Here is a 15,078-nt window from a genome sequence, read left to right as displayed (position 1 = left end):
AATCTAAATAACTTATGTTTCTAAAATATATTAATATATTAATAATTATTAAGTTAATAATTATCATGAAACTACTTAAAAAAATCTATAAATTCAAGTTATAGTATTTATTTTATAAAGAAATAATTGTTGCACAGCTATTTTACAACATATATTAATTTATTATCAGTTAAAAAATAATTTTACCTCGCAGATACCCTCGATTACACGTAATGTAATGAGAATATAAACGTTTATTTTGGCAAGAGGTGGTGTAATGATAGTAAAAAACGCTGTCGCCGCAATTCCTATTCCAAAAACTCTCTTTCCACCGATGCGAGCAGCTAACCATCCTCCTAATAATTGTGTGCTAAGGTATCCATAAAAAAAGGAGCTCAAAACAAATCCTTGTATTTTCGAATCCCAATTAAATTCCTGTTCCTAAAAAAAATACTACAGTTAAATGTACAGAGAAAAGGACTTTTTAAATTTAATGTTTTTATTTGTTTGACTTACATTTGTTTCATACAAAGAATAATTTTATCCGTAACATTTATATTTTTAGATAAAGAAGTTATAATTTTATTGTATTAAGTCATTTTATTTAATACAATATAAATGGAATATGAATATAGATATGATAGAAATAAGGATTACTTAAAAAAATATTTTTCAATTAAGCAAATATTATTTAACGTGAAAAAAGATACTTCATTGCACGGCAATATATATGAAAATGGACAGGCTCAAAAATAAGCAAAAAAAAAATGCAAAATTAAATAAATTTATTAACATTTACGGAATAATATTGGCAGAATATTTGATGTACTACTAAGAGAACATTTGGAACTATTTCTCATTGACTTTGATGGGCTTCAGATATGTTGTAATGTAATCAGAAATAATAGACATATTTTTTTATATTTTAAAAAGTATATTTATTGAAATATCTCTCTATTTATTGAAAGAAATTCTATATGATAACAATATAAGTTTAACATCAATTTACCATTTACAAATTTTGTTGTGAATTTTGTGTGAATTTTGTTGTATTGTCAGTAATTAAATTATTAATTTGACGCATTTTTCTTTTTCAGAAAATTTGTATTATTGTATTGTAATAAATTTCGTCTTACATCAGTGTCAAATATTGTCGTATAAGGACAGCATTTCGAAATGTATTACTAAATCATTCCATTAATGTCTTGCGCAATGGGAAATCTTTTGTTGCGTATTTAATTTTTTTGTTTCAATATTTGTTTATAATTCTGTAATAAAAAATTTCTGCCAAACTTCGTATACTATTCTTTCCTATTTCCAGTTGCAGAACATGCTTCCGCAATTTGTCTGTTAAATCCCGGAACACTATACATTTCTTTAATAAATACAAAAATGAAGATAAAATATATAATAATAGACGCTTATATTTTCATGCGTGATCATATATAGCACAAATTTTACTTATTGTCGAGTTGGCATATTGATTGACTGGTCTATATACAGGGTATATGCTATAAAAAATTTTTAAAAGATCCACTCAAATATCTCAACATTGTGTTAAATCAAAAAATGTTTCAGACTAAAGTTTTATGACTTTGAGAGGCACATAAGATAACACAATATGAGTAGGTGTAATAAGCCGGTTCTATTCTGGGAGTTCCGAGGGGTTTGCGAATGTGCAAAGGAAACTCGTTGGCGCTGGAGAGAAAGGAAGAGGGAAGGCTTCATCGATGGTCCTTTGAAATGTGTGGCCGAAGGAAGTGGGGAGGGGGGGTGTTTAGATAAGATATAAGCTGTGAACAAATTGTGACACAATGAAGCGCCGATAATTCGGCTGCTATAAGCAAATTGCGACTTGGAGGACCTAGCTGTGCGTAATCCGCGGGGCGAGGACTGACATCACAGGGTGTGCGATCCGCGGATCACGATCCCGCGTCCACCGTCGCTATCGCCGTCATCATGTTCTCATAATATATTTATCATCATCTTCTCTTTTCCTTTTTGTTGTACTCTCTCTTGTACACGTATACCTATTATCTCTCTTTCGTTGCGTCTCTCTTTTATTACGAATCTTAATGACTATTTTCTTTTTTTTTCGGATAATTATTTTTTAAAAGAAGCGCGTGTACTCTAGCTATGTCAATAAATTGCGAATCGGTTACAAACATATGACGATGCTTCGGTTTAGGCAAAGGGACAATAAAATTGCATTGTGATTTAAGTGTGAAACTTTTTATTCACGTTTTCTTTTTTTTGCACTGTTGTTTTTATACATATTAAAAACTAGAGCTAACAGTTCGTAATCGACGAATTGATGTCTATCAAAGATATTCCTGTCGCGTATTGATATCTCGTACGTTTGGTACCTCCTCGAAATCTATTACAATAGACATGATATTGGAGAACCGCGTTCTTGACATCGACTAATCGATCGAACGTTACGCGATAAAAAGGATGCAGAAGCGAGTAATATACCACCCACTACGAAGTTTAATGACAAAAAGATCAATTACGTGCATTGGGTTGATTCCAATGAGTTGTTGGATCAACTCGAATTGCTTGCTTCGTGCCGAGCTGGTCATAACGCTCACAACAACGAGATGCTGTCAATTATCGAGAAATTTCGCGAAGCCGGCATTATATTATTATAGATTAAATGGCATATCGATGAAACGAGCAAGTTGACGTCAGTGAGAAAAAGAAAAAACAATTTTTAAATCATAATATATATATCTTACTTACATATTAATATTAAACATCATTAAAACATGAGATCAAAATCCGATGAACGTGAAAAAAATGTTCGAGGGGCGCTGACTCGTTGAGGAATTGCAAGCTCCGGCGAGAAGAAATTTTTCACAAAGACGTGTCATAATTCGGAAAAACGACGATCTGTGGCAGGTTGACATCGTCGATATGCGTCCATACTCGAGTTTCAAAGAGATTATCACTACATACTCACGTCATGCGTCGATGTGTTGAGCAAGTATGACTGGGTCGTATCGCTCAAGAACAAGATCGGAAGAGAGACGGCTAACGCTATCGCTAAGATAATTCGAGAGAGCAGAAGATGCCCGAGAAACTTGCAAACGAATATGGGAAAGGAATTTTACAACGCCGATGTGCAGAAACTCTTGAAAAAAACACAATATTCATTATTATTCCACATGTCGTTCTTAAGCGTGCGATTGAACCGTTTGACGATCGATGCCTTTAATACGTGGATGTAGATATCTTCAATGATAACAATAGGTGTGGAGAATTTTCCAATTTTGTAAAGGGAGGAACCAAAACAGCCGCTTATCAATTGTGTACAACGGAATGTTAGAGAGCCAAACTCGCATCATGTCTCTTTATCCGCGAGGCTGCTCTTACTCGCATATCTGGAGTTTATCGTTTTCCAATGTGCAAAGCAGCCTGAAATAGCTCGTTTGTTTTTCTTACACTTCAGATTTTCTTCTATATTGTATTTTTATATAAACAGTATAATAAAATTATAATAAAATTTTTTTGGCAACTACAAATTGACATTAATTTTGGATTGATAACATCTTTTTTTACCTTTGCAAAGTTTCTTTTCTACTTCATATAATTAAAAGTTTGTGCCAATTTTTGATATCATGTTTTTTGTAGAAATAATGAAACGATTTTTCAAATAAAAATGAACTACAAAATAAAATGTATTTCAATGTAAAGTTCTTTTTATTTTATTAAATTAGAAGTTGGCGCCAGTTCTTCATTTCACATCTTTTGTACCAATATGAAATTTATTATTAAAAAGACTTTTGTAGATGGAAATGTTTTTATAAAATTCTTTCTTTTATATAAATAAGAAAACGGGCGCGTAAACTTGGCTTTATGTTTTACCTTTTTTAAAAGGTAATTTTATTAGGTTAGATATTATTAATTATTATTAATTTTATTAGGGTAGATATTACCGCAATTCGACGGATCACAAATGATTGTGCGTATAGTACTCGGTAACATTTCACCATGCTTACGCTTTGTCGAGTCTCCCATTATTCTTTCTCGTCGCAGTTCACGACGTATATCGTCAGTGGCTGCTATTACGAATTTTATGTTTGCACTACGTTACCTAGGCTTCAATTGAAAGCCTATTTACAGGCGTGTGAAATCGCGTGAATTGCTCAGTAGCACAAATGTATCTCGCGCTATCCTTCCGATATTCGGCGCTGAGCAATTACAATATATATCAAAATACGACGGCGAATACCGACTATGTGCAGGACAAGCTTCCAAAGCATATAAAGGAGGATTTGGAGGTTCGAATCTATTATTGCTGCGTCAAGCATTATAATCAACCGTGGCAACGCAAGCACATCGACGGTCCCGCACCGAAGAGAAAGGATTGTAACGTTTTCCCCTATTTATAGTGTTCTGAATCAGATTATCGCCTCCTTTCGGCCAGAAGCGGACGAAAAGATCCTTGAAACATCTGAGGCATAAATTAAACAAACGAGCTCTAACTACTCTCTCTATACAAGCATCTTTATTGTATGACGGGATTCTTCCGGGGCTTACGGGCTTCCTAAAATACACAAACACGGATGTCTCTTTCGAATAATTGTTTTGTCAATTGATAGTCCATTTTATAATCTGGCATCCTTCTTGAACAAACTTCTGTCAAGAAGTACCCCAAAGTCTTCAACTCATATAGAAAATAGTTTTAAACTTGTTAACGGGTTATCTAACATACAATTGACTAATAATCACATCTATTTATAGTTGTTTCTTTCGATGTGGTCTCCTTGTTCACCAATATTCCTATCGATCTATTGATAGTATTGCTAAATGCTAGGGAGATATTTAAAAACTGCGACATTCCCAAAGATGAATTTTTAGGTGCAGTTTCGTTTATCCTAAAGGATAATTGAGTTAATGAAAAGGAAAAGGGAGCTGGAGGAAGAAGCAGCGGGAGGAGAGGACAGGGAAGAGAAGGAGTGCTTTCGAAAAAACAAGATGACCCCAAAATCACCGGTGAGGATGACCAGGGAGGAGAAGGGAAAGGAGACATTAGGAGGGCCTTCGAAGGCTGAATGGAGGAATTTAAGGGAAGACAGGATAGGATGGAAAAGAATTTAGAGGGTATTAGGAGAGAGTTGAAGGATATGAGAAGGAGGGAGGAGGAATGAAGGATAGAAAAGGAAAGATTGAATAAGACAATAGGAGAGTTAGAGTTGAAGTGGGAAAAAGGTTTAAGGGGAGAGAATGGGGAGGGGAAAATTGAGGAGCTGGAGGGTAGAATTAGGGCACTGGAAGAAGCGGGTGGGAAGGTGAGCGGAGGTAGGGGTGGAGATGAGATGAAGGAGAGGGTAAGGAGCTTGGAGAGGGAGAGGGAGAGAAGGGAGAGGTTTGAGAGAAGGAATAATGTAGTGACGAAGGGCTTTAAGGAGCAGGAGGGGGGTGCAAGGAAGGGGGTGGAGGAGGTGTTCAGACAGATAGGTGCGGATGTGAGAGTAAAGGAAGTGAGGATGGTTAAAACTGGGAAGGAGAAGAGAGGAGGAATGACGGTGGTGAGACTGAGGGAGAGAGTAAAAGGGAGTTAATAGGAAAGAAGAGAGGTCTGAAAGGGAGAAACATATGGATTGAAGATGACCTGACGTGGGAGAAGAGAAGATCTAGAGGTTTAGAGAGGCAATGATGGCGGAGGAGAGGAGAAGGGCGAGAGTAGGGAACGGAAGGGTGATAATCGAAGGGGAATGGTGGTTCTGGGACGAGGAGGAAGGAGTTTTGAGGGATAGGATGGGAAGAAGAAAGGAGAGAGAGAGGAAGGGAAATTCGGGGAAAGTAGGGAGGAGGACAGATTGATGCAAAGGAGGAAGGAGAAAGAAAAAGGCAGGGAGAAGGGAAAGATGCTGAGAAAAGGAAGGGAGGGAGGGGAAGGGTGCTATAGGATTGCATTCTGGAACGTGGCAAGATTCGGGAAGAAAGATGAGGACTTCTAGAGAGGGCTGGAGGATTGGAACGTGATAGTTATGTTGAAGACATGGGTGGAGGAAAAGGAATGGGGGAAACTGGAGAGGAAGGCTGCCGAAGGGATATAAATGGAGGTGCAGCCGGCAAAGAGAAGGAATAAAAAAGGAAGGACGATGGGAGAGAAGGTGATGGGGGTGAGAAAGGGGATCGAGGTGGTAGAAGATGAGGAAATGGAGGAGGAAGGATTAATCTCGAGGATGATCAAGTTAGGGGGGGGGGAGGAGTGGAGAATTGTAGGGGTTTATGTAAATGGGGATTTGAAAAAGAAATGGGAGAAAATATGGATATGGGTGGAAAGGAGCAATGGAGAAATTAAAACGATAGTGGGGGATTTTAGTGTGAGAACGGGGACGTTGAGAGGATGATGGAAGAGAGGGAAAGACAGAGAAGAGGGCGAGAAAAGGAGACCAAAGGATAGTAAGGTGAGTAGGGTAGATGATGAGTAGGCTAGATGGACAAAGTAGGGCATGTATTTAATGGATGTAGAAAGGGAGATGGAGAGGGGCCTTGGACATATTCGAGAGGACAGGTCTATGAGAGAGAAGGATAGGGAGAAACAAACGGTTCCGAGCTCCTTCCTAGCTCCATCATTTAAGTCAAGTTTCTCCTTTCGGAGCTTGGACGTAACAGTAACCTGGAATGCAAATAGGCTGCTACTACACACACACACACACACACACACACACACACACACACACACACACACACACACACATACACACACACACACGCGCGCGCGCGCGCGCGCACGCACACACACACACACACACACATACACACACAAGCAACTACAGTACACATAAGAACTGTGACTTGAACTGTTCTTGAACAAGAAGATGAACATCTGCCTAATTTTAGAAATCAGGTATACAGAAAACCGATATACAAATAAATATCTGCATGCGGAATTACATCACCATCCAATACAAAAACAGTCAGTAATCAACTTATTAGTACATAGAGCATTCACTGTCTCTGACAAAGAACATTTACAGACGAAACTCAACCACTTGAAACTAATCCTACAATCTGTTCTATGGACACGACAAAAAGAAATATAAATGAAATAATCAACAGACACATAAACAAGACAAGAGAGCCAGACGTATAAGTATTACATGACGAGACAAACAGAAAAATCCTCTCCATTCTTCCATATATAAAAGGAACAACGGCAGGATTCTGAAGAAATACAATAACCGAACTATCTTTAGACCCCCCAAGAAAATAGGACAAATCTTGAGAAATCCTAAAGACCAAAGACCTTCTCAGCTCAGCAGGAGTGTATAAAACTTTGCTCAGGCGGCAAAATATATATTGGGGAAACCGAGAGAATGGTCACAACGTACATATAAAAGAATATCAAGGATGTCAGATCAAAACACATCGCACAATCAGGATTATTAGAACATAACATTGAAACAGGACATTAAATACTATTTGATAAAACAACAACAATAGCTACGACTGCCCCGTATTTCCCAAGGAAATACAAAGAGACTATAGAGATTCAAAAACATTACGACAACCTAAATAGAGATAATGATTACAATATAAGTGACATATGGAAAACCATTCTCCCGATTGATCGAAAGTGGCTTCCTCACCCACTCCCTCCCCCTTCTCTCTCCATCATAGTTTTAGCCAATCTTTATCTTCTCCCCCACTTTCCTCCACTCCTATCCTCCTTTCATAAAGCGTATATAAGGGAACTTCACCGGAGAAGCAGTACAGTATCAGGTTGCTTCTCGCCCTGATGAAGTAAACTGCAATTTTCACGAAATTGGCATTCAACAATGCATAATGACATGGATAATACCCGTAAAAATGTTTTTTAAAATAGTAACCGTGGAAGTCTTAAAAACAACATTATATTCAGGGTTGGTAAAAATTATTTAAAAAAAAACTAAACTTTCCATTATTTTGTTTAAAACATGTTTTTAATGTTTTACAAATGTTTTAAACAACTTTAGAAGATAACATGTTTAAAACATATATTTATTTATGTTCTATATATTAAGATGTTCACTAATTTCACTAATTTCTTCAGATTTAATTTTATTTCTAAATGTAAATTTTCAATAGTGGATATATAATTTATTATCGACATTACCGAATATTGAAAATTTATTTATGCTGGTTCAATTGGCTAAAAGCGCCACTGTTGTTGATCGTGTTGATGCTCTTGCGCTTGCTCAAGCTACGCAAAGCGCGCTCTTTGGTTTTTAGATTTCTAGTACGTTTTTCTGCGGAATAATAGTACCAGCACATAATGTTCACTGCCCTCTAATTTTACTAGTTCCATTGTGAGAGAAAATCGTATTACAGCGTGATTAAGTATATATCAAGCATTTTTAATCCTCAGATAGTGACATTGTCGATAGTATTGTTGATAGTATTTTATACAAAACATATATACATTATAGCAAAACAAGATTGTATGTATTGTTGTAGCTAGATCTATAACTAATAATAAAGTAGTCCGCATGGCAACAAAAGGAGTCCACATGAATTTCGAAAAAAAGTTTTTCGAAAGACGGCACAAATGCGTGATCGCCAAAATTGCAATCAGTCTTTCGAAAGACCGCAGAAACGCATCGCACGAGAATATTGCGAAAAGTCTATCAGCAAATTCCTTAATCGAACCGGGCGCGATATTGATCAATCAATATCGCGCGATCAATCGACGCAATCAATCAGAATGCTGACTCGGGCATCGACCAGTCTATATAACTGGCTACACAAGGTGGAGTCGGGCGAAGTCGAAATTATAAGTCGTTCGGAATCAAAACTATAAAAGTCACGCGAGATATTACCGAATCCTGTCGCGAAGTTCACGCAAGCTATATTATCTCAGCATCTCAAGTGTCACACTCGGCCGTCGGCCGCCAGAGTAACGCGAGATGCGCCGAGCCGTCCGACGACGCAATCGTATGTGAGAAAAATAACAGTGTAATATTACGTGTTTGTGTTCTAGTTAAAATAAATCAATCAAATTAAAGGAAAATGTGTGTTAGTGATTTCGAGAGGACCCCAAATTCCTTTGATTCTGCTCGAAGTTCCAACTCCTTAGGCTTGGCGAACCCGACTATCCCGAATATTAACATTGTAGTCCATCCAGGGTACTAAAGAAATATGACTGATAATAATAAAAAAATATGACTGATAGACGACAAGATCAAATTTGATAACATTTTATTAAATTACAAAAGAACAATAAACGAATGAGAGCCAAAGTAAACATTGTAGAAAAGAAATGTGTTCTTTAGTGGCACGTATAAAATCGTATCTACAAAAATGCAATTCTACAAATAAAGACGAAGTGAATAATCAATTTGAAGTGGACGATATCGATTATAATGATAAGCCAGAAAGACAAATTAGTAAGTATTATATATATATATATATATACATATATCAACATTGCACTATAAAACGAAGTGGTATAATATATATTATAGTCATTGTGAAACTAAATTAGACATACACATACATACGCGCGCGCTTATGTATGCACACACGCACACGTTTAAAACTTATGTTTTTTTTATATATTCATGTTTTTTTTACTTTCTTATTAAAAAAATTTTTACTTTCTAATATCTTCAAGTTGTAATGTAACAAAATTAAATAATAATAATAATAGCAATATATATATATATAATATATTATACATTTGTATCTAACTATATTGTACTTTAACAATATGTTAATATTACACATTGCACATTTACATTTATAGCAAATAATTTTATAAGCATACTTACATTGTTATTTTTTGTATATCTATTTTTGTATTTTCATTAAAACATAAAACATATTTTGTTATTTTTACATTGCATTGCTAAGATATTAATTTGCTTTATCAACTGTCATAATGAATTCTTTAACATTGTGTAGAAAATATAAAAGTACTAGTAATAATTTTAAATACATTTTCTAATTTCATTGTAGGTTCACCGAATAAACGAAATAAAATTGTTGATCCTATCGGAAATGGAAGTAATACACAATCTTCAATATCATCTTCAGAATCATGTTCAGAATCATCTTCACTTTCTTGCATCATTATTGCTTCCAATTTCTTCAAGAATATTAGGTTCTAAATTAGATTCTTTTATAAGAAAAACTACAAAACTTGAAAGTAAAAACATTAATCTTCAAATAACAAAATTTATATACGGTACAAATTCATCTTTTCGGCATGTAAAACACAAAGAATTTAAAAAAATGATTGATCTTTTATATCCAGATTACCTGTCATGAAATTGGTAACGAATTATTAGATGAGATTTATATTTCCATAAGAAAAAATATTGAAAAAGATTTATAATAAAAGGTAAAATAGTCTCAATAGCGATGGATGGCTGGAGTAATCTTCACATTGAACCAATTGTCTATACTTCAATTATGATATATCAGAAGGAAATATTCATTTAATTGATACAATTAGTACATAGGAAAATAGACATACTGCAGATTATTTATTAGATTTAGCTGTTACAGTAATTAAAAATTGCCAAAAATTTGGTTGTTCTATTAAAAGTTTTGTAACTGATAACGTAAGTAACATGACAAAAATGAGAAAGCAAGTCTCAGAACGCGAAGATTTAGGTATGCCAGATATAATATAGTTGTTCTGCACACATTCTAAATTTATTGGGAAAAGATATAGACGTGCCAGGTCTGAAGGATGAAGTAAAGAAAATAATAAAGTACTTTAAATATACTCATTTTCTAGCGGCTAAATATAAACAGGCAAGTGGTACATCCCTCAATTTACCTATAGATGTTCGTTGAAATATTTTGTCTGATTGCTTCGAATCATATTTAAAAAATTGGCATATTCTTGTAAAAATATGTACCGTAAAAATATGAAAATCGTGTTGCAATTGATAAAGAAATATATGCTAAAATTTAGAATCTTGATTTAAAAAATAATGTAATAAAAAATATTTCTTTAAGCTACAGAAAATTTCAAATGCGTTAGATAAAGTACAAAATGAAAAATGTACTATTGGAGAAGCTACTGAAATATAAATAGACTTATTACAAAGTGTTGAAAAAGAAAATTTTACTATTTCTGAAATAGATAGTTTTAAGACTCGTTTTGATATAATAATGACACCATTTCATTTTGTAGCAAATTTAGACTACTGTTATAGAGATCAAAAATTAAGTCAAAATCAAGTGGAAGAAGCATTAGAATATGCAGCTGCATATTATCCTCGAGCAATGCCGTTTATAATCTTATATCAAGCTCAAAGTTCACCATTCAGAAAATATTTATTTTCAATTGAAAGCATAAATAATGTCAATCCAGTAGTAGTGCGCTCTTCGGAGCAATATAAACGATTCCATGTTTAATTTATCTGTGCAATTACATACAGCTTCTGCATCTTCTATTGAAAGATTATTTTCTACTTTTGGTTTAGTTCATAGTAAAGTACGCAATAGATTAGGAACACAAAAAGCGTCCAAATTAGTATCTATTATGAGAACTTTAAATTCAAACAGTTCAATTTTAACGGATGATTAAAAATAATATTTATTTTAATATTTTTTTAAAGTTTATTTCTCGTTTCTTTCATAACATATTATATGTCATAATATAGTATCCTCCACTTAATTTTGATTTAATACACATATAGCTAGAGATTATAAGGTTGTCACGGAAAATATAAAAATTTTTTCTTTCAAATTTAACGAAATCACATTTTTCTTTATATATTCCTTTATATATTCCTATCTCTAATCCTATTTCTTTATATGTTTCTAAAAAACATATTTAAAAAAATCATGTTTTAATTTGTTTTTAATACGTTTAAAACAAAAGTATTGTTCCGCTCGGCGCTGTTCCCGAGGAATCAATCAATCGTTCGATGAGAGTTTTAAGTGAGGATCGACCCTTGATAACGCATTGTTCGGTGGTTGTTATGTGATGTTTAATTCCGCCAGATTCCGCGGCGGACGGACGCGTTTCTGTGCCGGTGTATCAACGGTCAAATAAAGAACGTGTTTTTTTTAAAAACTGTGTTCTCCTTTCTGGAGGCGCTCCGCCGAGAACTGCAAACGCGACAGTATGTTTAATTTGATGCGATATTTAAAACATGTTTTAAACAGTTGTTTTAAACATGTTGTTTTAAACTTGTTTTAAACATAAACATTTAAAACATAACCCTGTCGTCAATACGATCGACATATTGCTTTTTAACGTATAGCGCCGCGAGAAGTTACCCTGCCGCGTGTGGCTTATCGCGCGTCGGGCAGAAAGTAAGAGTATGTAAATTGAGGAATTTGCTGATAGGCTTTTTCGCAATGTTCTCGCGATGCATTTCTGCGGTCTTTCGAAAGACTGGTCGCAATTTCGGCGGTCACACATTTGTGTCATCTTTCGAAAGACTTTTCGAGATTCATGCGACCTAATTTTGTTGCCATGCGGACTACTTTTATTATTGGTTGTAGACCTGGCTACAACAGTATATGTGTGTATGTCATTGTATTGTTGACTTGTTGTTCTAAACACGTTATTGCGATAAATATCATCACATGCCTCGGTAGTCGAAAGGATAAGATGCCTGCCCGGTAAGTAGGAGATCCAGGTTCGATTCCTGGCTGAGGTGGTATTTTTTCGCAAAAATAATTACGAGTTTTCACGACTGGTTCGTGGTCGGGCCCCGTCGTGACGCACACCCTCCCTTCTTATTTGGGCATATACAAATATTACATAGTTCATCAAGTTCATCAGATGGACATTGGGTATGTAACTATTACGATAGGAAAAAAAAAAAATATATATATATATATACCCGCACTATGGTGTTGTTCAAAAAGTATTTCCATTAGCATTAATACAAGCGAGAGAAGTTGAAGCGATTCGTATACGAACAATACATCAACATGAAACGGAACAACAGAAAGCGACTCGATTAAAAAAATGTCGCGATATTTATACTGTCGCGTTCGCGGCGTTATTTCCCGTGATCGCGATACTCGGCGGAGCGCTCTCGGAAAGGAAGAACACTGTTTTAGGAAAGACTCGCTCTTTATTAAACCAACGGTACAGAAACGCGTCCGGCCACCGCAGAATCTGGCCGTCAAATCTGAAAAACAGTCGGAGAACGACGCGTTGCCAAGGGCCGATCCTCTATTCAAACTCTTATCGATTGATATTGATTATCTTTTAGCAGCGCCGAACGGAATACCGCACGGCCGCAACACTGCCCCCCTCTTCATAAAATTGTCGTCCCGACAATTCTTCCTCTTTCAAGAACTTCCTCTTAGGAAAAGACTTCTAGGCTCCTGGCGACTTCCTGCCCTACCCTGGGCTGCCTCAGGTTATCGGGCGCCGCTACTTCCAATCCCAGTCTTCTCTACTCTTCAGAAGAATCTTGTTCTTGAAATTCTCGCGCGTTTCACTCTTGACTCTTCGTCTTGAGCTTTGCGCACTTCTCTCTTCTATTTTTCGGGCAAAGTGGGGGTAATCGTCGTGGACCCTTTCGTCTTTCTAAAAGACACACTAAGCCCCTGCCTCGGCATTCGCCCATCGTCTCTCGGAAAAACCACGACTCGGAAAACCGGGGGCGAGGCAGACTTCTTTTCAGTTTGAAGCACGAGCTTGAAAATCTTGCTTGGTGCTCAGGCTCGAGGATCTCCCCACGACGCTTCTCACGACGGAAGGAAACTTAAAGAAAGATAAAACAGAACACAGTAACTCAAAACAATTAACAAGAAATAAAAGTAATGTCGAAATTGGAAAACCGGGCCCCGAAAATCTCTACTTAAAATTCTTCCCTTTCTCTACGGAGCTAACCTGTCGGCATGCACAACCTTGCTTTTCCGACCACCTGAACGAGAAATACAGAAAACATCACTAATTTTCTTAATTATCTCAAAAGGCCCCTCCCAATCGTTCTGTAGTTTGGGAGACCTACCCTTCTTACGATGAGGATTAAATAACCAAACCTTCTGTCCTTCCTCAAAAACGGGATGCCTAGCCTTTCGATCATAGCGGCACTTGATCTTCAAAGACCTTGATTCTAATCTCTCTCTTACTCTCTGATGAATTTCATCCAGCTTCTGCCGCAAATTTCGAACGTACTCCTCCGCTGACTCGGAAAAACCATAACTGGGAGGAGTACCTCTTAGCAAATCCATCGGCAAGGTAAGATCTCTTCCGCAAAATAATTCTGAAGGAGTTACGCCTGTAGCCTCATGTTTAGAGGTCCTATAGGCAAGAAGAAACATGGGAATCCAACGATCCCAATCCTTTTGATTCTCTTCAATAAACTTTGACAAATACTGTAAAATCGTCTGATGTTGTCTTTCAACTTGACCATCAGACTGAGGATGAAGAGCGGTCGTCCTCGTTTTCCTAATTCCCAAAATTCTCATCAATTCTTGAAAGAGCTGTGATTCAAAATTCCTTCCCTGATCAGTATGAAGTTCCAACGGGACCCCATATCTAGAAACAACCTGATTAACAAAAATTTCTGCTACCGTAGTAGCTCTCATATTTTTCAAAGGAAAAGCTTCTACCCATTTAGTAAAACAATCAACAACAACTAGGAGATACTTGTTGCCTGAAGAAGAAACAGGTAACGGGCCTAAAATATCCATCTGAATCCTCTCAAAAGGAGCTCCCGAATTAAAGATCTGCAAAGGAGATTTCCCCTTATCTGCAGCACCCCTCTTCGCAATATAAATCTTACAGGTTCTGTACCATTCCTCAACATCCTTCTTACAGGTTGCCCAATAAAAACGTTTCCGGATCTTTTCCAGCGTTTTATTGATCCCGAAATGTCCTCCAGAAGGAGTATCATGAGCTTCTTCTAAAATCTGCTTCACTTTGCTTCGCGGGACCATCAACTGAAGAAAACTGTTTTTTAAATTAGGAGCCTCCCATCTCTTATGCAAAATCCCATTTTGGACTTCCAAGGCATGCCATTGATGCCAATAGATCTTGGCTGACAATCCTTTCAAAGAAACTTCCTCCCAAGAAGGTCGCAAATCATTTTCTTTGGCAAGTAAAACATTGCCAGTTCCTGATCCTCTATTTGAGCCCTTCGCCAATCCTCAGAAGAATCCTCACGCAAAACAATA

At 36.2% G+C, this 15,078-nt stretch overlaps 1 protein-coding gene across 6 annotated transcripts in view; it reads right to left on the bottom strand.

Annotated features, from left to right (window-relative positions):
- MFS9 (major facilitator superfamily transporter 9) overlaps window positions 1-15,078 on the bottom strand; it is a 514,330-nt gene that overhangs the window by 292,888 nt on the left and 206,364 nt on the right. For all 6 annotated transcript variants that reach the window (XR_016141319.1, XR_016141321.1, XR_016141323.1 and 3 more), the window contains one exon: window positions 187-420. Coding sequence is in view for 1 of the 6 variants with exons in the window: in XM_089085049.1 (XP_088941175.1) it covers window positions 187-420 (234 nt within the window). In the remaining 5 variants the exon portion in view is untranslated. The remainder of the gene's footprint in view (window positions 1-186; window positions 421-15,078) is intronic.

The sequence above is a fragment of the Pogonomyrmex barbatus genome, unplaced genomic scaffold (genome assembly GCF_055798465.1).
Source record: "Pogonomyrmex barbatus isolate J1 unplaced genomic scaffold, ASM5579846v1 scaffold9, whole genome shotgun sequence".
Taxonomy (NCBI): Eukaryota; Metazoa; Arthropoda; class Insecta; order Hymenoptera; family Formicidae; genus Pogonomyrmex; species Pogonomyrmex barbatus.
This window is presented reverse-complemented; position numbering and strand designations above follow the sequence as displayed.